The sequence below is a fragment of the Saccopteryx leptura genome, chromosome 9 (genome assembly GCF_036850995.1).
Source record: "Saccopteryx leptura isolate mSacLep1 chromosome 9, mSacLep1_pri_phased_curated, whole genome shotgun sequence".
NCBI classification, from domain to species: domain Eukaryota; kingdom Metazoa; phylum Chordata; class Mammalia; order Chiroptera; family Emballonuridae; genus Saccopteryx; species Saccopteryx leptura.
In genome coordinates this window covers 69,479,950-69,504,871 of record NC_089511.1, presented here as the reverse complement: position 1 = coordinate 69,504,871, position 24,922 = coordinate 69,479,950, and the positions used below count along the sequence as shown (strand labels likewise).

At 44.7% G+C, this 24,922-nt stretch overlaps 1 protein-coding gene and 2 non-coding genes across 4 annotated transcripts in view; all 3 read left to right on the top strand.

Annotated features, from left to right (window-relative positions):
- The first annotated feature begins 1,220 nt into the window (after window positions 1-1,220).
- Window positions 1,221-1,327, top strand: LOC136381590 (U6 spliceosomal RNA). Its single transcript, XR_010747083.1, has one exon. It is a non-coding gene; the product is annotated as a U6 spliceosomal RNA (small nuclear RNA).
- A 4,405-nt stretch (window positions 1,328-5,732) lies between these two features.
- The window catches only part of SLC25A16 (solute carrier family 25 member 16), a 43,331-nt gene continuing 24,141 nt past the window's right edge, over window positions 5,733-24,922 (top strand). Inside the window, exons 1-2 of one of the 2 annotated variants that reach the window (XM_066348979.1) lie at window positions 5,733-6,008; window positions 9,535-9,627. In XM_066348979.1, coding sequence (XP_066205076.1) covers window positions 5,882-6,008; window positions 9,535-9,627 — 220 coding nt within the window. In that variant the 5' untranslated portion in view covers window positions 5,733-5,881. The remainder of the gene's footprint in view (window positions 6,009-9,534; window positions 9,628-24,922) is intronic. The other variant, XM_066348978.1, reaches the window with a different exon arrangement.
- LOC136381681 (U4atac minor spliceosomal RNA) lies at window positions 17,619-17,740 on the top strand. The gene has a single exon (XR_010747157.1). It is a non-coding gene; the product is annotated as a U4atac minor spliceosomal RNA (small nuclear RNA).

Here is a 24,922-nt window from a genome sequence, read left to right as displayed (position 1 = left end):
GCATCTACTTGTAGTATATAGTTGTTTTCTGTCTCTGCCTTGAACCCCGCAGGCTCATTTGGTTTGAGCAAAGCTCACCAGCTTGGACCCAAGGTCGCTGGCTTGAGCAAGGGGTTACTCAGTCTGCTGTAGCCCCACGTGCGGTCAAGGCACATATGAGAAAGCAATCAATGAACAACTAAGGTGTTGCAACAAAAAACTAACGATTGATGCTTCTTATCTCTCTCCGTTCCTGTTTGTCTATCTCTCTCTCTGACTCTCTGTCTCTGTAAGAAAAGAAAAACATACAAAAAACCCAGCTTCCTAGTAAAAAACCAATTAGCTCAAACAAAAATATTTCTACTGCTACAATTTTTACAATTAAAAATATGAGCTCTGTGCTGTTAGCTCAGTTTATTAGACAGTAGTCCTGATAGACCACAGTGGCAGGCTCCATTGTTGGTCAGAGCACATATAAGAACCAACAAATGAATGCATAAATAAATAGAATAACAAACTTATATTTCTCTCTCTCCATTCCTCTGTCTCTCAAATCAGTGAAAAATAAACAAAAAAGAGCAAAAATCCATCTGAAACCACAAGTCCTGATATTCTGAGACTCTGGTATGAAAATCAAAAGAAGTTGTCCAGTAATAACAACAAAAATCAAGATAGTCTTAGACAGCTTGACCTGTGGTGGTGCAGTGGAACGCTAAGGTCACTGGTTCGTATCCCTGGGCTTGCGCGGTCAAGGCAGAGACAGAAAACAACTACATACTACAAGTAGATGCTTCCCACTTCTCCACCTTCTTTCTCACTCTCCCTCTCTTTCTCTCTCTCTCTCTCTCTCTCCCCCCTCTCTTCAAAAATCAATAAATAGCCAGTGGCACAGTGGATAGAGCATCGGACTGGGATGCAGAGGACCCAGGTTGGAGACCTTGAGGTCGCCAGCTTGAGCACGGGCTCATCTGGTTTGAGCACAGGTCACCAGCTTGAGCCCAGGGTCGCTGGCTTGAGCAAGGGGTCACTCAGTCTGCTGTACTCCCCCACCCCTGTCAAGGCACATATGAGAGAGCAATCAGTGAACAACTAAGGTGCTGCAACATAGAATTGATACTTCTCATTTCTCTCCCTTCCTGTCTGTCTGTGCTTATCTGTTCCTCTCTTTATATCACACACACACACACACACAAAATCAATAAATAAAATCTAAAAAAAAATCATATAAAAAAAGAAGATGTGTGCTTGCTTTGGCAGCACATATACTAAAATTGGAACGATACAGAGAAGATTAGCATGGCCCCTGCGCAAGGATGACACGCAAATTCGTGAAGCGTTCCATATTTTTGACATGTTATCTTTGAATATTTGTATCCTAATTTATTGATGTCGCCGCATTAAAAAAATAAAATTATAAAAAAAAAAAAAGATGTTCACTTGAGCAGTCGGTGGTACAGTGGATAGAGCATTGGACTGGGATGCAGATGACCAAGGTTCGAAACCCAAGGTCGACACCTTGAGCGTAGTCTCATCCAGCTTGAACACGGGATCATAGACATGATCCCTTGGTCGCTAGCTTGAAGCCCAAGGTCACTGCCTTGAGCAAGGGGTCACTTGCTGTGTTGTAGCCCCTCCCCCCAGTCAAGGCACATATGAGAATGCAATGAATGAACAACTAAAGTGCTGCAACAAAGAGTTGATGCTTCTCATCTCTCTCCCCTCCTGTCTGTCCCCCTCTCTGTCTCTTTCTCTGCAATAATAATAATTTAAAAAAATGTTCTTGAACAGTGGAGAAAAACAAAAGTAAAGAAAGAGAGGAGGTGATTTATCATGAAGTAAGGCCATCAGCCAATTTCTCCACTAAAAGCTGTGAAGCAGCAGAGATCCTTAGTATATCTGCTTGGCGCTTTCCTCTTGTTTCCTTATTTGGACTGATATCATTGTCCTCCTCCAGAACTAACTGGGACTTCAAAAGATGAGTAGGCTGTTAATTTAGAGATCCTGGCTTCAAGCAAGTATTCTTAAATGTCAAAACTTCTAAGTGAGCCTGACTAGGCTGGATACTACTCAGAAAATTAATTAATCCAAGATTTATGAACTGAGGATGAAGCTGCTATTTAAAAGAATGAAGGAAGGCTGCAAGACTAGCATATTTGCAAAGGAAAGTGAGAAATTTAGTTTCGGATACAATAAATGGATACCAATTAGATATATATGTGGAGATATTTAAAATATAAGTCAGATCTGACTGCTTAGCTCTGTTGGTTAGAGCATCATCCTGAAGTGCAGAGGTTGCTGGGTTCAGTCCCTGGTCAGGGGATATACAAAAACAAATTGAGGTTCCTGTCTCTCTTCCTTTTGCTGCCCCCTCCTTCTTTCGCTAAAATCAATACATTAAAAAAAAAAAAAGCCTGACCAAGCAGTGGTACAGTGGATAGAGCATCAGACTGGGACGCGGGGGACCCAGGTTTGAACCCCATGGTCGCTGGCTTGAGCCAAAGGTTGCTGGCTTGAGCAAGGCGTCACTGGCTCTGCTACAGCCCCACCCCTGTTCAAGGCACATATGGGAAAGCAATCAGTGAACACTAAGATGCTGCAACAAAGAATTGATGCTTCTCATTTCTCCCCCTTCCTGTCTGTCTGTCCTGATCTGTCCCTCTCTCTGACTCTCTCCCTATCTCTGTCAAAAAAAAAAAAAAAAAAGAAAAGAAAAAAATTAAGAAAAGAAAATATGAATCAATATAGTTGGAGATAAGTGGGAACAGCTGAAGACTGGGAGTCATCAACATATAGAAGGTATTTAAAAGTAGGAGGTTGGCTAAGATGTTTTAAAAGTCTTTAAAAAAAAGAAAAAGAAATAGCAATTGCTCTTGGAATACAGTAGGCCATGGAGAAGAAACTGAGAGTGTCTTTTTTGTGTGTGTGTGACAGACTAAAGAGAGACAGAGAGAGGGACAGATAGGGACAGACAGGAAGGGAGAGAGATGAGAAACATCAAGTCTTTGTTGTGACTCCTTAGTTGTTAATCGACTGCTTTCTCATATGTACCTTGATGGGGGGTGGGGGGGTTACAGCAAAGCAAGTGACCCTGTTCTCAAATCAGCGACCTTAGACTCAAGCCAGTGACCTTGGGCTTCAAGCCAGCGACCTTTGTTTTTTGTTTTTTTTTTAAGATTTTATTTATTCATTTGAGAGAGGAGAGAGAGAGAGAAGGGAGACACGAGGGGGAAAGAGCAGGAAGCATCAACTCCCATATGTGCCTTGACCAGGTAAGCTCAGGGCCTTGAACAGGCAACCTCAGCATTTTCAGGTCAACGCCCTATCCACTGCACAACCACAGGCCAGGCACCAGCGACCTTTGCACTCAAGCCAGTGACCATGGGGTCATGTCCACAATTTCGTGCTCAAGCCAGTGACCTCATTCTCAAGCCGGATGAACCCGTGCTTAAGGTGGTGACCTTGGGGTTTTGAACTTGGGTCCTCCGTGTGTGTCCTAGTCCAATGCTCTATCCATTGTGCCACCACCTGGTCAGGCTCTTTTCTTTTAAAATATTTTATTTATTAATCTTAGAAGATAGAGGAAGGTGAGGTGAGGAGCAGGAAGCATCAATCCATAGTTGCTCTGGTATGTGCCTTGACGGGGCAAGGCCGGGGTTTGGAACAGATGTCTGCATTTCACATCATTTTGTCCACTGCACCATCACAGGCTGTGCAGGAGCTTCTAAGAGTGTAGGGCAGAGAGTTGGGATTAGTGGGGAGTAGAGCTCAGTGGAATTTGAGAGTTAAGCAGAAGGCACAGATTCAGAAAGGCCTGACAAAGCAGAAGTGTTGGTGTAATTTGTAGAGCTCCAAAAAAAAGAATATTCTGCTTTAGCAACATTTCTTTGTAAGAGATGGAAGTGATAGGGGAGCTAAAGAGTTAGAAATTTGGCTCTAGTAATACTAGCTTTTAGTTATAATCAATGGGATTAATGATTAATTTAAGTAAAAAGCCTTGTTCCAGGAGTTGGATACATGAATGGGCTTATGTTATTTGATGAGGCTGCAAGCAATCCACCTTTGTGTTCTGGCCCAGGAGATCCACAAGCAAGATGGTATCTAACCCTGGGGCTCCAAGGATGTGACAGGGCTGACAAGGACACAGATAAAGAAGTATTGGTCAGCAGATGAAGAAATGCTGGAAGAATCCCTGGACTGCAACTTTTATCTAAATTTCGAACTCTTTACCTTTCCCTTTCTTCCTCTTACAAAAGAGGTTGGCTGAGATAATGTGTTAAGATAGTATCTGGGGCCTGACCACGAGGTGGTGCAGTGGATAGAGCCTCGGACTGGAATGTGGATGACCCAGGTTTGAGACCCCTAGGTCGCCAGCTTGGGTGTGGGCTCATCTAGTTTGAGCAAAGCTTACCAGCTTAGACCCAAGGTCACTGGCTTGAGCAAGGGGTTACTTGGTCTGCTGAAGGCCCAGGGTCAAGGCACATATGAGAAAGCAATCAATGAACAACTAAGGTGTCGCAGTGTGTAAAGCCAGGAGCCGCCATCGGGGCCATTCACATGCAGGTTCGCATTGGATTCGGACAGTCGGTAAAGAAACAGCGGAGCCAAAAGCTGGTGGGCCATAGCCTTTAATCCTACCTTGCACCCGGCGGGCAAGTAAAAATACACACTGGGCTCCAAAACCCAGTCACACTCAGTGCTCACAAAGCCACTGACTTATCCGAGTTTCCTAGAATCAAAGGTTTCTAGCTCACCAGCCTTCTTCTCCTCAGTTCCCCATCTCACTCAGCACTCCGCCATCTTGGCTGCTTCTCCTGGCCTCCTCCACGTGGCCTCCTTTAGCTGCTGGCTCTACTCTCTCTACTCTCTCATGCTAACCTCAGGAACCAAGAGCCGAGTCCCGTTCTGCCTCCCTTTTATAGTGTAGAAATCCAAACCCTTAATCCAATATACATAATAGGGAAGTCTCTTAATACAAAGTCACTTCTCTGAGGCATGATAGGATTGTACCACCCTACACCAAAAAGGGTAGGAAAGGCTTAATCCCAAAACCAAGCCCCAGGCTACAAGGATTCTGCCTGCCTTTAGCCCACCCCAACACACATTAATATCACCTGGGCAACGGCCTCTTTAACAAAGTGAGCATAACACATTTTATCTGCCCAACACAGTGAAAATGTGATGATTGATGCTTCTCATCTCTCTCCGTTCCTGTCTGTCTGTCCCTATCTAGCCCTTTCTCTGACTCGCTGTCCTGTAAAAAAAAAAAAAAAGTTTCTGGTTACAGACCACCCCCCCCCCCCCCCCCTTCTCAGCAGCATAAACATGGATACTTTTCCGGTTTCAGTACCGTTAGAAGGAAAGCTTAATTGGGGATTGACAGGTCAGAAATTGAGGTTCATTGACAAACAGAAGGCAAAGCTGAATTGGTGGAAGACGGTATAATTTCAGAGGTTCCCGGAAAGAGTCAAGAACCCAATGAAAGGTTAGTTCCGGAAAGGGTTCATTTTAGGGAAGTCAGAATATAATCCGTTGGGCGGATATAGATCGATGGTCAATGTAGGTCAATGGACAGAGGAGAGTTTTCTGAGTTGGTAGGTTTTGCAGGGACCTTCCCGCTGGTCACAATTCTTTTCTTGCGTCTAAACACGGGAGGCCTGAAAAAAGAAGTCGGCTGCGGTGACGTGTGTAAGGCAGGCTGAGCGGAGGCCGAGAGGCCGGGAGACTCCCGCTTCCGGCCTGGCCCAGACCCCGCCCCTGGGACGTCATCAGCCTGCGCCGGCCGCAGGTGCTGCCCGCCACTCTCTCGCGGCGGAGAGTGCCCTGTTAGCGCCAGCAATGGCCACGGCCCTTTCCCTTGGGCTGTAAATTAGCGACTGAAGCTCCCTACGCGGTCCTGGTCGTGATGGCGGCGGCTGCGGCGGCGGCGCTGGCTGCCACCGACTCTCCTCCCGCGATGCCGCAGGCAGCCGGAGCCGGAGGGCCTGCCGCCCGCCGAGACTTCTACTGGCTGCGCTCCTTCCTGGCCGGAGGTGGGTGTCCGCCGAGAGGATCGTGCTCGGGGTGGCAGGGGCAGGTCGGTGCATTCAGCTGCTAGGACATTCTCGGACAGTGGCTGCTTCAATGCCTGGCCGGATGTTTGCCCTGATCTGCTGGAACCTTTTTCTGATAATCACTTGGCTAGTGACAGCAGGATCCTGGGGAGGAAGGGCTTGTCTTGGAGCAGCTGAGGAAGTAGAAGTGTTGAACCGGACACCCATTCTTTAGGGTTGGATGGCGGGGAAAGGAGGAAGTCTCTTACAAAGACCTCGGCATTTCATTCAGTGAAACATGCTGGGCCCTCCTTTCTTTTAGTAAAGGCCATAGGTGACGGAGTGTAGAATTGGATTTTGCTGTTTGCATGAAAGAAAACAAATAGCTTTTAAAACATGATTGGGAAATTGTGCAAAGCTGTCTACAACCAAAACTGGTTTCAGTGGTTCTAGTAAACTGTGCCACAGATACTTGACAGGTAGCTGGTGCAGCCCAACTGCTGGAGTGAAATAGGAAGGCTGTGGTCTGGGCAACTTTCATAAGATGTTTGTTGGGGGAGATAAGGAATTTAGTTTTGGACATGTTACATTTTGTGATGTTGATTAGATATTGAAATAGAGATATGCTGCATGTAAGTGAGTATAACAACCAGAACTCTTATACGCCACTGGTAGTAATGTAAATTGGTACAACCACTTTGGAGAACTAGTTGAGCAGTTATACATGACGCTGAACATTTGTATATAATATGGTCCAGCAGTTCCACTCCCAGGTATATCCCAATATATATATTTCTGTTCATGTTTACAATATTCAATGTAGCCCCAAACCAGAAGCAGTCAATGTCCATCAATGTTATTACATGTTACCAAAATATGGTACAGTATAAGCACACAATGAAATTCTAGGCAACACTCAAAATGAGTAAATTCCTGCCACATGCAACAATGAATCTCACAAGCATAATAATGAACAGAATAAGCCAGGTACAAAGGAAGCCATGCTGTTGTGATTGTATTTGTATAAAGTTCAAAAACAATCAGCATAAGTCTGTGTTGTTAGAAATCAGAAGGTTGATTGATTATTTATGAAAAGGAGGGGTAGCCCTGGCCAGTTGGCTCAGCGGTAGAGCGTCGGCCTGGCATGCGGGGGACCCGGGTTTGATTCCCGGCCAGGGCACATAGGAGAAGTGCCCATTTGCTTTTCCACTCCCCACCCCTCCTTCCTCTCTGTCTCTCTCTTACCCTCCCGCAGCCAAGGCTCCATCGGAGCAAAGATGGCCCGGGCACTGAGGATGGCTCCTTGGCCTCTGCCCCAGGCGCTAGAGTGGCTCTGGTCACGGCAGAGCATCGCCCCCTGGTGGGCAGGGCGTTGCCCCTGGTGGGCGTGCCTGGTGGATCCCAGTCGGGCGCATGGGGGAGTCTGACTGTCACTCCCCGTTTCCAGCTTCAGAAAAATACAAAAGAAAAAGAAAGAAAAAAAGAAAAAAAAAAAGAAAAGGAGGGCAAGTAGTGATTGTGGGAGTACAGAAAGTACTTCTGGGAGGCTGGTAAAGTTTCTTTTTTTTCTTTTTTTCACAGAGACAGAGTCAGAGAGAGACAGAGAGGGGCAGACAGACAGGAACAGAGAGAGATGAGAAGCATCAATCGTTAGTTTTTTGTTGCGGCACCTTAGTTGTTCATTGATTGCTTTCTCATATGTGCCTTGATGAGGGGGGGTACAGCAGACCGAGTGACCCCCTGCTCAGCCAGTGACCTTGGGCTCAAGCCATTGAGCCTTGCTCAAACCAGATGAGCCACAGCTCAAGCTGGTGATCTCAGAGTTTTCAGCCTGGGCCCTCTACGTCCCAGTTCCATGCTCTGTGCACTGCTCCACTGCCTGGTCAGGCTAAGCTGGGCATTTTGTAGAAGCTTGCATAGTTTTTCTGTTTTTTATTGTTTTTACAAGTTTTTTTTGTTTCAAAATCAGGCTTATTAAGGTATAATTTATATATAGTAAAATTCACCCTTAATTAAAATGCATTTTCTATTTATGATCATTTCAATTTATAATATGTTTATCAAGCCTGACCTGTGGTGGCGCAGTGGATAAAGTGTCAACCTGGAAACGCTGAGGTTGCTGGTTCAAAACCCTGGGCTTGCCTGGTCAAGGCACATATGGGAGTTGATGCTTTCTGCTCCTCCCCCCTTCTCTCTCTCTCTCTCTCTCTCTCTCTCTCTCTCTCTCTCCTCTCTCTATAATGAATAAATAAAATCTTTAAAAAAAAAAAATGTTTATCAAGATGTAACCCCATTGTAAGTCAAGGAGCATTTGTACATGTAAGTTACTTTATAAAAGTGTTTTAGTTCATTTGGGCTGCTAAAACAAAAATACCATAATCTGGGTGGCTTATAAACAACAAACATTTATTTTTCAAAGATCTAGAAGCTGGGAAGTCCAAGGTCATGGTGCCAGCAGATTAAATGAGGACCTTCTTTCTCATAAACAGCATCTTCTTGGTGTCTTTTCATTAGGTGGAAGGAGCCGGTAGTGTCTTGGATCTCATTTATGAGGGCACTAATCCCATGATCATTGCCCTTATAGTGGTTGAATCAAATCACATTTTATATAAATAAACATGTAGAGCCCTCAGGACTTAATCACATCCTAAAAGCTCCACCTCTAAATGTCATCACATTGGGAATTAGTTTTCAACATATGAATTTTGGGGGTGGAGTGCACAAACAACATAGCAAAAAAGTCTATAGTATCACCTTAGAAGCTTGCCAGGCTGGTAGGGCTGGTCAGTATGTATACTCTTTTGCACTTTACTGTCATCCACTTGTCTGCACAGTGACATATGGTAGGAAACAAATAATTGCTGAATTATAATAATAATTATAATAATTGCTGAATGTATAAAAGAATGGTTGAATTTTATAGGTAAAAGTAGGTTATTTCTTTTTTTTTTTTTAAACTTTATTTTATTTATTCATTTTTAGAGAGGAGAGAGAGAGGGAGAGAGAGAGACAGGAGAGATAGACAGAGAGAGAAGGGGGGAGGAGCTGGAAGCATCAACTCCCATATGTGCCCTGACCAGGCAAGCCCAGGGTTTCGAACCGGCGACCTTAGCATTCCAGGTCAACACTCTATCCACTGCGCCACCACAGGTCAGGCAGAGTAGGTTATTTCAATGTAAAAGTTATACAGAAAAAGAGGAGGTTACTTCAAACAGAGCCTACAGTTGGGTAAATACCGTCAAGTGTCCCCATAACCACATTTAGCAAGATTCCCAGAGTTCATCAGGTGTTGGGAACAGATTTACACTGTTCAAACTTATTATTTTCTTTTTCCTGTTCAAGTTTATTTTTAAGTATGACACACTCAATTAGTAAGTTATAGAGAATGAGGGCCCATCATCTATCTGCACATCACCATAGAGACCAAATTAAAGCTCCGAGGGTATGTGTTGGCTGAATGAATAATTATTTGCATCTGGAAAAAAATGGTATGCGATTTTTCCCTGATCTCTTACTGTTTCTTTAGGTATTGCAGGATGCTGTGCTAAAACAACAGTTGCTCCTTTGGATCGAGTAAAGGTTTTATTGCAAGCTCACAATCACCATTACAAACATTTAGGTGAGTTAATAGATACTAAAGATAAAAATGAATGAAAACATCCAACTGCAGGCTTGGTTTCTATTTGTAAATTATAGTGGAAATAGGATACAAAAGGGAGTTCAAGTTTGGGGCAGATTTTACAAGGGATGTATCTCTTACCTATTTTAATCTTTTCATTTGCAATAGAGGTTATAATTATTTTAGGGTACTGATATCCTTTAAACCAAAATCTTTGAATCAATGAAGTACTATTTGTGTATTGGGATTAACGTGTCATACCCTTGACAGGTACACATGCATTAACACAGGGGTCAGGAACCTTTTTGGCTGAGAGAGCTATGAACGCCACATATTTTAAAATATATTTCTGTGAGAGCCATACAATGACCCGTGTACATTATGCATTATCCAATAAAAATTTGGTGTTGTCCCAGAGGACAGCTGTGATTGGCTGCAGCCACCCGCAACCATGAACATGAGCAGTAGGAAATGAATGGATTGTAATACATGAGAATGTTTTACATTTTTAATGTTATTATTTTTTTTATTAAAGATTTGTCTGCAAGCCAGATGCAGCCATCAAAAGAGCCACATCTGGCTCGCAAGTCATAGGTTCCTGACCACTGCATTAACAGCTCAGCCTGATTAAAAAAAAAAAATCAAGTCAGTCATGGAGATAAGATTTATTGTTTTAAACATGCCTGCTAGAAATCTTTTTTTTTCAAGATTTTATTTATTGATTTTATTTTTTAGCTGGAGGAGAGAGAGCGCGCGAGAAAAGGGGGTGGGCGGGAGGAGTGGGAAATATCAACTCGAAGTTGCATCTCATATGTTCCTTGTCCGAGCAAGCCCAGGGTTTTGAATGGGCCACCTTAGCATTTCAGGTTGATGCTTTATCCACTGTGCCACCGTAGGTCAGGCACCTTCTAGAAATCTTAGTGCAAGCAGAATCCAATGCAATTTATGGGTAAACTTACATTATTAAAAAATATCAAGCCCTGATCTGACCTGTGGTGATGCAGTGGATAAAGCATTGACTTGGAATGCTGACGTCACCGATTTTAAACTACGGGCTTGCCTGGTCAAGGCACATGTGGGAGTTGATGCTTTCTGATCCTCCCCCCTTCTCTCTTTCTCACAAAAAAAAATTAAAAAAGTTAAAAAAATATCAAGCCCTTGATTGTTCTGTAAAAACATAAAAACCAGTCATTTAATTAATGTGGACACTAATAATATATCATTGGTTGTAGTAAGAATTTTTAGGCCCTGGTCGGTTGGCTCATGGGTAGAGCATCAGCCCAGTGTGTTGATGTCTCAGGTTCAATTGCCAGTCAGGGCACACAGAAAAAGTGACCATCTGCTTCTCCACCTCTCCCCCTTCTCTCTCTCATACTCTATCTTCCTCTTGTATAGTCACGGCCCTAATGGTTTACGCAAGTTAGCCCAGGGTGCTGAGGATGTCTCTATGGCCTTGCTTCAGGCACTAAAATAGCTTAGTTGCCGAGCAATGGAACAGCAGTCTCAGAAGGGCAGAGCATCACTGGGTAGGGAACTTGCCAGGTAGATCCTGGCCAGAGCACACATCTGGAGTCTGTCTTTCTTTCTTTTTTTTTTTTGTATTTTTCTGAAGCTGGAAACAGGGAGAGACAGTCAGACAGACTCCCGCATGCGCCCGACCGGGATCCACCCGGCACACCCACCAGGGGCGATGCTCTGCCCCTCCGGGGCGATGCTCTGCCGCGACCAGAGCTACTCTAGCGCCTGGGGCAGGGGCCAAGGAGCCATCCCCAGCTCCCGGGCCATCTTTGCTCCACTGGAGCCTTGGCTGCGGGAGGGGAAGAGAGAGACAGAGAGGAAGGAGGGGGGGTGGAGAAGCAAATGGGCGCTTCTCCTATGTGCCCTGGCCGGGAATCAAACCCGGGTCCCCGCACGCCAGGCCGACGCTGTACTGCTGAGCCAACCGGCCAGGGCGGGAGTCTGTCTTTCTGTCTCCCACCTCTCACTTAATAAAAAAGAATATTAATTGACTAGAAGCAATGTTTATTATGTATTGTTTAAATGTAAAAATTAAAAAATGGTGGAATCAGACCCTGGCTGGTTGGCTCAGTGATAGAGCATCAGCTTGGTGTGTGGAAGTCCTAGGTTCAATTCCAGTTAGGTCACACAGGAAAAGCTACCATCTGCTTCTCCCTTCTCCCTCCCCTTCTCTCTCTCGCACTCTCTCTCGCACTCTCTCTTTTTCTCTCTCTTTCTCTCTCTTTCTTTCTTTCTTCTTCTCCCACAGCCATGGCTTAATCAATTCAAGGGCATTGGCTCTGGGATCTGAGGATGGCTTGTTGGAGCTGCCCCCTCAGGTGCTAAAAATAGCTCTGTTGCCAGCACAGGCCCCAGATGGGGGTTGCTGGGTGGATCCTGGTGGGGGTGCATGTGGGAATCTGTCTATCTCCCATCTTTTCACTTAAATAAAGAACTGAAAAAATTTATTTATTTATTTGTTTGTTTTTTAAGAGAGGGGAGAGAGAGAAAGGGAAAGAAAAGGGGGAGAGGAGCTGGAAGCATCAACTTCCATATGTACCTTGACCAGGCAAGCCCAGGGTTTTGAAACTGCAACCTCAGCGTTCCAGGTCTAGCTCTAATCCGCTGTGCTACCACATGTCAGGCAAAGAATAAAAAAATTAAAAAATGGTGGGATCATTGTTTTTTATATAAATAAACATGTGCTTACACAAAAGGCTAAAGGTTAATGTTTAGTGGTGAGATTAAATTTTTTTCTTCTGCTTGACCAGGCGGTTGCACAGTGGATAGGGCATTGGCCTGGGACGCTAGGATCCATATTTGAAATCCAAGGTTGCCAGCTTGAGTGCAGGTTGATCGTGGGATCATAGATGTGACCCAGTCATCACTGGCTTGAGCCCACCAGAGTTCGCTGGCTTGAAGCCCAAGGTTGCTGGCTTGAGCAAGGCATCACTGGCTTGGTGGGAGCCCCCAAGTCAAGGCACATATGAGGAAGCAGTGAACAACTAAGGTATCATAACAAAGAAATGATGCTTCTCATTTCTCTCCCTTCCTGTCTGTTGGTCCCTTTCTGTCTCTCTCTCTCTAAAAAAAAGTGACAACTTTTTTTTTTTTTTTTTTTTTTTTTTTTTTTTTTCTTTTTCATTTTTCTGAAGCTGGAAACAGGGAGTGACAGTCAGACAGACTCCCGCATGCGCCCGACCGGGATCCACCCGGCACGCCCACCAGGGGCGGTGCTCTGCCCCCCAGGGGGCGATGCTCTGCCCATCCTGGGCGTCGCCATATTGCGACCAGAGCCACTCTAGCGCCTGAGGCAGAGGCCACAGAGCCATGCCCAGCGCCCGGGCCATCTTTTGCTCCAATGGAGCCTTGGCTGCGGGAGGGGAAGAGAGAGACAGAGAGGAAAGCGCGGCGGAGGGGTGGAGAAGCAAATGGGCGCTTCTCCTATGTGCCCTGGCCGGGAATCGAACCCGGGTCCTCCGCACGCTAGGCCGACGCTCTACCGCTGAGCCAACCGGCCAGGGCAAAAGTGACAACTTTTGCCTGACCAGGCAGTGATGCAGTAGGTAGAGTGTCGTCCTGGGATGCAGATGACCCAGGTTTGAATCCCTGAGGTCGTTGGCTTGAGCGAGGGCTCATCTAGCCTGAACCTGGGCTCACTAGCTTGAGTGTGGGGTCACTGATTTGAGCATGGGATCATAGACGTAATCTCATGGTCATTGACTTGAGCCCGAAGGTTGCTGGCTTGAAGCCCAAAGTTGCTGGCTTGAGGAAGGGGTCCTCGCTCTGCTATTGCCCCCTGTCAAGGCACATATGAGAAAGTAATTAATGAACAACTAAGTTGCCACAATGAAGAATTGATGCTTTTTGGCCTGACCTGTGGTGGCGCAGTGGATAAAGAGTCGACCTGGAACGCTGAGGTCGCCGGTTCAAAACCCTGGGCTTGCCTGGTCAAGGCACATATGGGAGTTGGTGCTTCCTGCTCCTCCCTCCCCCTTCTCTCTCTCTCTTTCTCACTCACTCTATCTCCTCTCTAAAAATTAATAAAAAGAAAAATTAAAAAAAAAAAAAGAATTTATGCTTTTCATCTCTCTCTCTCTTTTTTACACAGACAGAGAGAGAGGGATAGACAGGGACAGACAGACAGGAACGGAGAGAGGTGAGAAGCATCAGTCATCAGTTTTTTGTTGCAAGACCTTATTTGTTCATTGATTTCTTTTTCATATGTGCCTTGACCATGGGTCTTCAGCAGACCAAGTAACCCCTTGCTCGAGCGAGCGACCTTGGGTCCAAGCTGATGAGCTTTTACTCAAACCAGATGAGCCTGTGCTCAAGCTGGCAACCTCAGGGTCTCGAACCTGGGTCCTTCCACATCCCAGTCCAATGCTCTATCCACTGCGCCACCACCTGATCAGGCCATCTCTCTCTCTTCTTGTCTGTCTGTTCCTCTCTCTGTCTCTGTCACAAAAAATAAATAAATGAAAAATAACAACTTTTTTTCCCTCTAAGCCAATGATTTTTCATCTCATGGAACACATAACCTAATTACTAAAATTCTGTGGCACACTAAAAACATTTTTTGCCAATGTGACAAAAAATAGGTAATATGCCCTGGCTGGTTGTCTCAGTGGTAGAGCGTCCGCCTGGCATGCAGCAGTCCCGGGTTCGATTCCCGGCCAGGGCACACAGGAGAAGCGCCCATCTGCTTCTCCATCCCTCCCCCTCTCCTTCCTCTCTGTCTCTCTCTTCCCCTCCCGCAGCCAAGGCTCCACTGGAGCAAAGTTGGCCCTGGCGCTGAGGATTGCTTTGTGGCCTCTGCCTCAGGTGCTAGAATGGCTCTGGTTGTGGCAGAGCATCGCCTCCTGGTGGGCGTGCTGGATGGATCCCGGTCGGGCGCATGCGGGAGTTTGACTGACTACCTCCCTGTTTCCAACTTCAGAAAAATACAAAAAAGAAAAAAAAATAGGTAATTTTTTGATTCATTCCCTTCACACCAGATGGTTATTGTTGTGTTGGTTGTTGTCAATTTTTTTTTTTTTTTGACAGAGACAGCAGGAGGGACAGATAGGGACAGACAGGAAGGGAGAGAGATGAGGAGCATCAATTCTTCGTTGAGACACCTTGGTTGTTCAATAATTGCTTTCTCATATGTGCCTCGACCCAGGGGCTCCAGCAGAGCAAGTGACCTCTTCTTCAAGCCAGCGACCTTTGGCTCAAGCCAGCCAACATGGGGTCATGTCTGTGATCCCACCTCAAGGCTGCGACCCCATGATCAAGCTGGTGAGCCCGCACTCAAGCAGGATGAGCCCGTGCTGAAGACCACGGTGACCTCTGGGTTTCCAACCTGAGTCCTCTGCGTCCCAGTCTGATGCCTTATCCACAGCGCCACTGCCTGGTCTGGCTGTAGCTCATTTTCTTGTTGATTTTTTTAATACTAAGTCTGTATTTGAAATTGAAAAAAAAAATTACTACCATCTTTGTGCCTAGCAATGAATTCTTCACTGTATACGAATCCTTTATAAAAACAAATCAGACCTTTGAACTTATTGAGAGCTTATGTTAAACTGGAAAGGAAGGCAATTATTTTTTTTTGTTATCTCAATTGAGAGTGCAAAGGAGATGAATTTTATTACCCAATATCTTGGAGTGTTTTACTATGTCTGAGCAGGGTGGTTTTATTCACTTTTACTTCCTCCCAATGCTAGTCTATGTTGTTTTGTTTACTGATTTGTAATCATTAGATTACATGTTTATATTAGATTTCATGTTCCATAGGGCTGTGTGCCATGGGTTACAGTGTACCCATGTCAACATTAAAAAAAATCTTTTTAAATTATTTTTTTAAATTAAGTGTGAGAACAGGGGAGGCAGAGAGACAGAACATGGCATGGCCTAGAGCAGGCTCCACCAAGGAAACCTCCTATGGTAGGATGCTCTGCCCATCTGGGGCATTGTTTGGTTGCTCAGCAACAGCTATTTTTAGTGCTTGAGATAGAGGCCAGGGAGCTGTCCTCAGCACCTGGGGGGGAGGGAGGGGGGGAGGGTGCGAGGGAGAGAGAGAGAGAGAGAGAGAGAGAGAGAGAGAGAGGGAGAAGGGTGAGAAGGGTGAGGGGTGGAGAAGCAGATGATCACTTCTCCTGTGCATCCTGACCGGGAATCGAACCAGGGACTTCCATATGCTGGCCCACAATCTACCACTGAGCCAACCGGCCAGGGACAAGGGATGCAAAATTTGAAATGAAATTCCTGGAGTGGTATAGTTCATGAAACTTTATATATTTATATCTGTATATTTCTCTGTATGTATCTGTATGTGTGTGTGTGTGTGTGTATATGTCTTTATTTTTTAAACACTTTTTTTTTAGATTTTATTCTTTGTAGAGAGGAGAGAGAAGGAGAGAAGTGAGGGACAAGCAGGAATTATCAACACCCATATGTGCCTTGACCAGACAAGCAGCGTTTCAAACTGGTGACCTCAGTATTCTAGGTTGATACCCCATTCACTGTGCCACCACAGGCCAGACCTTTTTATTTCTTTTAATATTTTGTGACAGACAGAGATTTACAAGGAGAAGGACAGATAGGGACAGACAGACAGGAAGGGAGAGAGGTGAGGAGCATTAATTATTTGTTGCAGCACCTTAGTTGTTCATTGATTGCTTTCCCATATGTGCCTTGATCGGGCGGCTCCAGCAGAGCGAGTGACCCCTTGCTGAAGCCAGCAACCTTGGGCTTAGTCAGAAACCTTGGGCTTCAAGCCAGTGACCTTTGGGCTGAAGCCAGCGACCTTTGGGCTAAAGCTTGTGAGCCTGTGCTCAAGTTGGATTAGCCCACGCTCAAGCTGGATGAGACCACGCTCAAGCCGGAGGCCTTGGGGTTTCAAACCTGGGTTCTCTGCTTCCTAGTCTTATGCTTTATCCACTGTGCCAGTGCCTGGTCAGGCTATAAGTATATCTTTAAAATATCAATATACTGTACTAACCATATCCTGACCTGTGGTGGCACAGTGGTAGAGCATTGACCTAGAATATTGAGGTCACTGATTCAAAATCCTGGGATCATCCTGTCAAGGCTTGTATGAGAAGCAATCAGTGAACAACCAAAGTGAAGCAACTATGAGTTAATACACCACACTCTCTTTCTTTCTCTTTCCTTCTCTCTAAAAAATTCAATAAAAAATATTTTAAAATATACTAGCCATTAAGAAAGTTATTCTTGGCTTTTTATTATCTTGAAAATGTTTTTGGCATTTTATTCTAAGAAACTTACTTTTATGTATGCATAAACTTTTTTTTTTTGTTTTTTTTTTTGTATTTTTCTGAAGTGAGAAGTGGTGAGATGGAGAGACAGACTCCCACATGTGCCTGATCGGAATCCACCTGGCAAGTCCACCAGTTGTTGACACTCTGCCCATCTGGGGCGTTGCTCTGCTGGAACCCGAGCCATTCTAGTGCCTGAGGCAGAGGTCACAGAGCCAATCTCAGCGCCCGGGCCAACTTTGCTGAATGGAGCCCTGGGTGCGGGAGGAGACGAGAGAGATAGAGAGTAAGGAGAGGAGGAAGGGTGGAGAAGCAGATGGGCACTTCTCTTTGTGCAGTGGCCGGGAATCAAACCCAGGACATCTGCAGCCCAGGCCGACACTCTACTACTGAGCCAACCAGCCAGGGCCAAACATTTTGAAAATATTGGGGGTTTTTGTGGTGTTTATTTTTAAATTTTTATTTATTTATTCATTTTAGAGGGGAGAGAGAGAGAGAGAGAGAGAGAAAGAGAACGGGGGAGGAGCAGGAAGCTTCAACTCCCATATGTGCCTTGACGGGGCAAGCCCAGGGTTTTGAACTGGCAACCTCAGCATTCCAGGTCGACGCTTTATCCACTGCGCCACCACAGGTCAGGCTATATTGGGGTTTTTAAACATGAATAGTCACAGTCAAATAATGAAGATGTGCTATTGAATATAAGTTATACCTTAGCTTCTTTTAAAAAATGTGTAAACCATGTTTTTCTTGGGGTTGTGCCATTGTCTAATCAGTGTGTAGTGGGGGCACTACTACTAATGCCAAAACAACCCATATCAACTTGAGCTCTGCTTTACTTTCGTGCAATTTTTGGAAAATTGGGGGAAAAAAATTAAAAAACCAAAATTAAAAATGTGTGACATCATTTTCAGGTACCAAAATCTCCTTTTCATTTTTACTCAAAGTGGATAAACACTCTAATATATTAGAAATCTTTGACCTTCATTTAACTTTTTATATTCAAATGTAATACAAAAATAGGTAGATGAATTGTAATAGGATTCTTCAAAAATTTTTACTTAAAAAAAATGTGTTTTTTTTTCTTGACCAGGCTGTGGTACAGTGGTTAGAGCATTGGCCTGGGATGCTAGATACCGAGATTAGAAAGCTCGAGATTGTCCCAGGTGTTGCCAGCTTGAGTGCTGGCTTATCTGGCTGGAGCACAGGCTCACCGGCTTGAGCGTGGGATCATAGATATGACCCCATGGTCACTGGCTCAAACCCCAATGTGGCTGGCTTGAGCCCAAAGATTGCTGGCTTGAGTGAGTGGTTAGTGGTGTAGCTGGAGGCCCCCTGCCCCAGAGGCACATATGAAAAGCAATCAATGAGCAAATAAAGTGCAGCAACTATGAGTTGATGTTCTCATCTCTCTCCCTTCCTGTCTGGCTGTCTCTCTGGCTGTCTCTCCTGTTTAAAAAATATATATATATTTAAATTTCTTGATTTTGGAGAGAGAGAAGAAGGGAGAGAGGGAGACAAACATTGATTTGTTGTACCACCTATTGATGTACTTCCTGGTTGATCCTTACGTATGCTAATGGGACAAACCCGCAGCCCCGGTTTATCAGGTCAACATTTTAACCAATTGAGCTACCCGATCAGGGCTAAAAATCTTTATTTTTAATTTTGTTGCTTTTACATTTTTTTGTTTATATTTTTTGAATGTAAATTTTCACAAGCTCATAAAAGTGCAAAAGCAAATGTCTTTCTCCTTCCCTTATTCCTTCCTTTGAATTGAGCAGTTTTACGAGTTTCTTCCATTTCCTTTCAGAGCTGATGTATACATATACAAGCATATGCTTGTATTTTATCAAATGTCAGTTCCTTCTAATCCTAGCTTGATAAAGTAAGTAAAGATACAGAGAAGGATTTAATAATACACAAGATTGATATAAAAGATAATAGTGGGGACTTGGCACCCTTCAGGGAACACATAATTTCAAACATTTTTGAAATTTTTAAAATTAAATTAATTTATTTGCGAGAAAGAAAGTGAGAGAGACAGGAAGGGAGAGATGAGAAACATCAACTTGTATTTGTGGCATTTTATTTATTTATTTTATTATATTTTTGACAGAGAGTCAGAGAGAGGGAGATAGGAAGGGAGAGAGATGAGAAGCATCAATTCTTTGTTGCGCTCCTTAGTTGTTCACTGATTGCCTTCTCATATGTGCCTTGACCTGGGGGCTACAGCAGAGTGGGTGACCCCTTGCTTAAGCCAGCGACCTTGGGCTTCAAGCCAGTGACCATGGGGTCGCGTCTGTGATCCCACACTCAAGTCAGCAAACCTGTGCTCAATCCAGATGAGCCCCTGTGCAAGCTGGAGACCTAGGGGTTTCGAACCTTGGTCCTCCGCGTCCCAGTCTGATGCTCCACCTCCTGGTCAGGCTGTTGTGGCAGTTTAGTTGTTCATTGATTGGTTCTCATACTGTGCCTTAATGGGGTAGGTAGAGGGGTGGCTCCAGCCTAGCCAGGGACACTTTGTTCAAGCCAGTGTTGGGCTTCAAGGCATTGACCATGGGGTCATGTCAGTGATCCCATCTCAAGGTGGTGAGCCGGCGCTCAAGCTGTTAACCTTGAGGTTATGAACCTGGGACCTCAGTATCCCAGGTGTATGCTCTATCCAAAGTGCCATCATGGGTCAGTAAAATTGATTTTAGAAAGAGAAACACCTTTTTTATTTTTCCAGTTAATTTTGCATTCATTGGTTGATTCTTGTATGTGCCCTGACTGGGGATTTAACCCGCAACCTTGGCATATTGGGATATCACTCTAACCAAACGAGCTACCTGTCCAGGGCCCATTTTTGTAACGTTAGCAAAAATTGACCCAATGTTATATAATAAAAGAAATCTCTGTAATAACTGTGTACGGTGTCGGATTCTAGTAGACTTATCAGAGTAATCACTTTGTAAGTTAAATAAATGTCGAATCACGATGTTGTACACCTCAAACTAATTTAACCCTTTGAATAGTGAGTTTTTTTCATGCTCGCTGACCCCTGGGAGTAAGTTTTTTCCGCCCCAAAAGTAAAATTAGTTCCAGTTCCAGTTTTATTAACTTAAAATCATGTTTGTTTGATAACCAATTTATGGAAATAAGAATTTTTTAATAAAATATGCCATTTTAACCATTTATTTATTTATTTTTAAACTCATTCATTTTAGAGAGGGGGTAGAGAGAAAGAGAGAGAGAAAAGGGGGAGGAGCAGGAAGCATCAACTCCCATATGTGCCTTGACCAGGCAAGCCCAGGGTTTTGAACCGGCAACCTCAGCGTTCCAGGTCGATGCTTGATCCACTGTGCCACCACAGGTCAGGCTACATTTGCCTTTTTTTAATGTTGCCTTACACATGTACGATCATACTCTGGATGGTCAGGTGGTATGAGGACATATGTGAACGTTTGTACTGTTCAAAGGAATTATATTGTATGTGAACTGTAATTTAAAAATACTTAAAGAAAAAAAATTTCAATTTATTTCCTAAAGTGAAAATAGTACAGAATATAGGTTGAAGGGGAAAAAACGGTACAATCATCTTAGTGGATATTTAAAATTCATTTGAAAACATTTAACATTCATTTTTCATGTTTGTCTTTCTGTTATTTTAGTTGAGATTTATGTAAAAGGGAAATGGTTAAATATGGATTTTTAACAGAATTTGAGAATCTGGCTTTTAAAAAAGATTTTATTTATTGATTTTTAGAGAGAGGAGAGTAGGTAGAGCAGCAAATATCAGTTGTGGTTTCTTCTTGTATGTGCCTCAACCAGGCAAGCCCAGAGCTTACAACTGGCAACCTCCAGCATCCAGGTCCCCACAGGCCAGGCGTCTTTGGCTTTTTTTTTTTGGTGACAGAGTCAGACAGAGGGGCAGACAGACAGATAGGAAGGGAGAGAAATGAAAAGCATCAATTCTTTGTTGTGGCACCTTAGTTGTTCATTGATTATTTTATCATATGTGCCTTGACCAGGGGGGCTACAGCAGACCAAGTGACTTCTTGCTTGAGCTAGCGACCTTGGGCTCAAGCTGGTGAGCCTTGCTCAAACCAGATGAGCCCTTGCTCAATGTGGCGACCACAGGGTCTCAAACCTATGTCTTCTGCATCCCAGTCCTACGCTCTATCCACTGTGCCATCGCCTGGTCAGGCTCTTTGGCTTTTAATAGAGGAATTTGTCATTCAGATTCTTTTTTTTGGTATCATTGAGTGATTCACCCACATTCTTATTTTATATCTTTTGTTTATTGTGGTTTTCTTGTCTTCTCCAGTTCTCTTCCCCTGCTCTTTATTAAATTTCCTTTTTTTTAAAGTACTGTATCTATTTTGCTTCTACTAATGGTTTTTCTTAAAATGTCTTTGATAAAGAGTTTTGAATAATAGTATAATAACCATATAGACCCATACAGAGCATCAAAATAAGCATTATCAGTACAGTTGAAAAATTCTCTAGGTATACTGTCCTTTCATCATCTTACTTCCCCTTCATCATTGTCAGCCTTCCTGCCCCTACTAGGTAGTTTTCACTCTAAATTTACTTACCGTTAAATGGTTACAAACACATTTCAATAAAATTAAATGGCTTTACCTTTGCCCCCTCTTCTAGCAAGGGGGACAATGTCTTTAATGGAATTCTTTTTTTAGGTGTGTGCATGAATATATTTAATTTTCTTATTCATGTATTTTGGGAGAATTTTACATATTATATGTATAGCCATATGCTCATATAACAGAATTATTTTTAATAGACATTTAGTCCATTTAGATATCTGCTTTCTTAAAATAAAATAAAAAATTTGAGTTTAGCCTGACCAGGCGGTGGCGCAGTGGGTAGAGTGTTGGACTGGGATGCTGAGGACCCAGGTTTGAGACTCCGAGGTCGCCAGCTTGAGCGTGGACTCATCTGGTATGAACAAAGCTCACCAGCTTAGACCCAAGGTTGCTGGCTTGAGCACGGGGTTACTCGGTCTGCTGTAGCCCCACAGTCAAGGCACATATGAGAAAGCAATCAATGAACAACTAAGATGTTGCAACGTAGCCCTGGCCGGTTGGCTCAGCGGTAGAGCGTCGGCCTAGCGTGCGGAGGACCTGGGTTCGATTCCCGGCCAGGGCACACAGGAGAAGCGCCCATTTGCTTCTCCACCCCTCCGCCGCGCCTTCCTCTCTGTCTCTCTCTTCCCCTCCCGCAGCCAAGGCTCCATTGGGGCAAAGATGGCCCGGGCGCTGGGGATGGCTCTGTGGCCTCTGCCTCAGGAGCTAGAGTGGCTCTGGTCGCAACATGGCGACGCCCAGGATGGGCAGAGCATTGCCCCCTGGTGGGGTGTGCCGGATGGATCCCGGTTGGGCGCATGCGGGAGTCTGTCTGTCTCTCCCTGTTTCCAGCTTCAGAAAAATGCAAAAAAAAAAAAAAGATGTTGCAACGAGCAACGAAAAACTAATGATTGATACTTCTCATCTCTCTCCGTTCCTGTCTGTCTGTCCCTATCTATCCCTCTCTCTGACTCTCTCTCTGTCTCTGTAAAAAAAAAAAAAAATTGTTGAGTTTACAGAGAGGAAGGGAGAGAGAATATCAATTTGTTGTTCCACTTATTCGTGCATTCATTGGTTGATTTTTACTTATTTATTTTGTGAGAGTAAGGGAGGTATAGAGGTACACCTACATGCACCCCGACTGGGGTGCACCTGGCAACCCCTGTCTGGGGCTGATGCTGGAATCAGCCCAGCTATCCTAATCACCTGGGGCCGATTCTTGAACCTTTCAAGCCACTGGCTTCGAGAGGAGAAATGAGAGCAAGGGGGAGAGGAAGTGCAAGATAAGCAAATTGTCACTTCTTATGTGTGTCCTGATGGGATCAAACGCAGGATGTCTGCACACTGGGAAAACGCTCTGTCCACTGAGCCCATGGGCCAAGACCATTGGTTGATTCTTTAAAAATTTTCTTAAACTTAAAAAAAATTATTTATTGCCTGACCAGTTGGTGGTACAATGGATAGAGCGTCAGACTGGGATGCGGAGGACCCAGATTCAAAATCCTGAGGTCACTAGCTTGAGTGTGGGCTCATCTGGTTTGAGCAAGGCTCACCAGCTTGAGCCCAAGGTCGCTGGCCTGAGGAAGGGGTCACTTGGTCTGCTGTTCTCCCCCCCCTCTGTCAAGGCAACAAAGAACTGATGCTTCTCATCTCTCTCCCTTTCTGTCTTTCCCTATTTGTCTCTCTGTCTCTGTCACCAAAATAAATAAATAAATGAATAAATAAAATAGTTATTAAAAAATTTTTTGTGTGAGAGATAGACAAACAGGAAGGGAGAGAGATGAGAAGCATCAACTCTTAAGGCACTTTAGTTGTTAATTGATTGCTTCTCGTACATGGCTTGACATTGGGGCTCCAGCTGAGCTAGTGACCCCTTGTTCAACCGAGCTACCTTGGACTCAAGCCAGCAACCATGAGATCATTTCAATGATCCCATGCTCAAGCTGGTGACCCCATGCTCAAGCCCGCGCCCAAGCTGGCGACCTTGGGGTCTCGAATCTGGGTCTTCCACATCCCAGTCCAATGCTATATCCACTGCGCCACCGCCTGGTCAGACGTAACGTACACGGGTCGTTGTATGGCCTCACGGAATTACATTTTAAAATATGTGGCATTAATGGCTGTCTCAGCGAAAGGTTCCCAACCCCTGCTGTGTCCACTGTGCCACTTCTGGTCAGGCACATTGGTTGATTCTTGTATGTGCCCAAACTGAGGATTGAACCCGCCACCTTGGTGTATCAGGACAACGCTCTAACCAACAGCTACTCAGCTAGGGTTATATTTCTGCTTTTTATAAATTGTTTTTTTTTTATTCTTTTTTTTTTTTTCATTTTTCTGAAGCTGGAAACAGGGAGAGACAGTCAGACAGACTCCCGCATGCGCCTGACCGGGATCCACCTGGCACGCCCACCATGGGGCGATGCTCTGCCCCTCCGGGGGGCGATGCTCTGCCCATCCTGGGCGTCACCATGTTGCGACCAGAGCCACTCTAGCGCCTGAGGCAGAGGCCACAGAGCCATCCCCAGCACCCGGGCCATCTTTGCTCCAATGGAGCCTTGGCTGCGGGAGGGGAAGAGAGAGACAGAGAGGAAAGCGCGGCGAAGGGGTGGAGAAGCAAATGGGCGCTTCTCCTGTGTGCCCTGGCTGGGAATCAAACCCGGATCTTCCGCACGCTAGGCCGACGCTCTACCGCTGAGCCAACTGGCCAGGGCTTATAAATTCTTATTAGAGCATCGCCCAGCTTGTGGAAACCCGGGTTTGATTCCCGGTCATGGCACACAGGAGAGGCAACCATCTGCTTCTCTACCATTCCCCCTCCCTCTTTTCTTTCTCTCTCTTCTCCTCCTGTAGTCATGGCTCTAATGGTTCCAGGAAATTGGCGTCGGGCATTGATGATGGCTCCATGACCTCCACTCAGGAGCTAAAAATACCTTCTTTGCCAAGCCATGGGACAGTGACCCCAGACGGGCAGAGCATCAACCATAGGGGGTTTACTGGGTAGATCCTGGTAGGGGCGCATTCAGGAGTCTGTCTGCCTGCCTCCCTGCCTCTCAATAATAATAATAATAATTCTTATAGGAGATATCTTTTCTTTGATGTTAATAAGTACCTATAATTTTAATTTCTGGGAAGGGATTAAAGGGTTGCTTGAATTCTAAAATTCAAAATGAGCCTAATGATTTACATTCATATTTGATCAAGTTTTTGTTTGAAATATTTGGAAAGGAACCTGAAATTAAATAGCTTAATAATGGGAATACTTAGTGATATATTTATTGAAAGTATGTACTACAAATGGGATTAGTATTGGTCTATTTTCTTTTATTTAGTAGTACTCTTTTTTTTTTTGTATTTTTCTGAAGCTGGAAACAGGGAGAGACAGCCAGACTCCCGCACGAGCCCAACCGGGATCCACCCGGCACGCCCACCAGGGGGCGATGCTCTGCCCCTCCGGGGCGTCGCTCTGTTGCAACC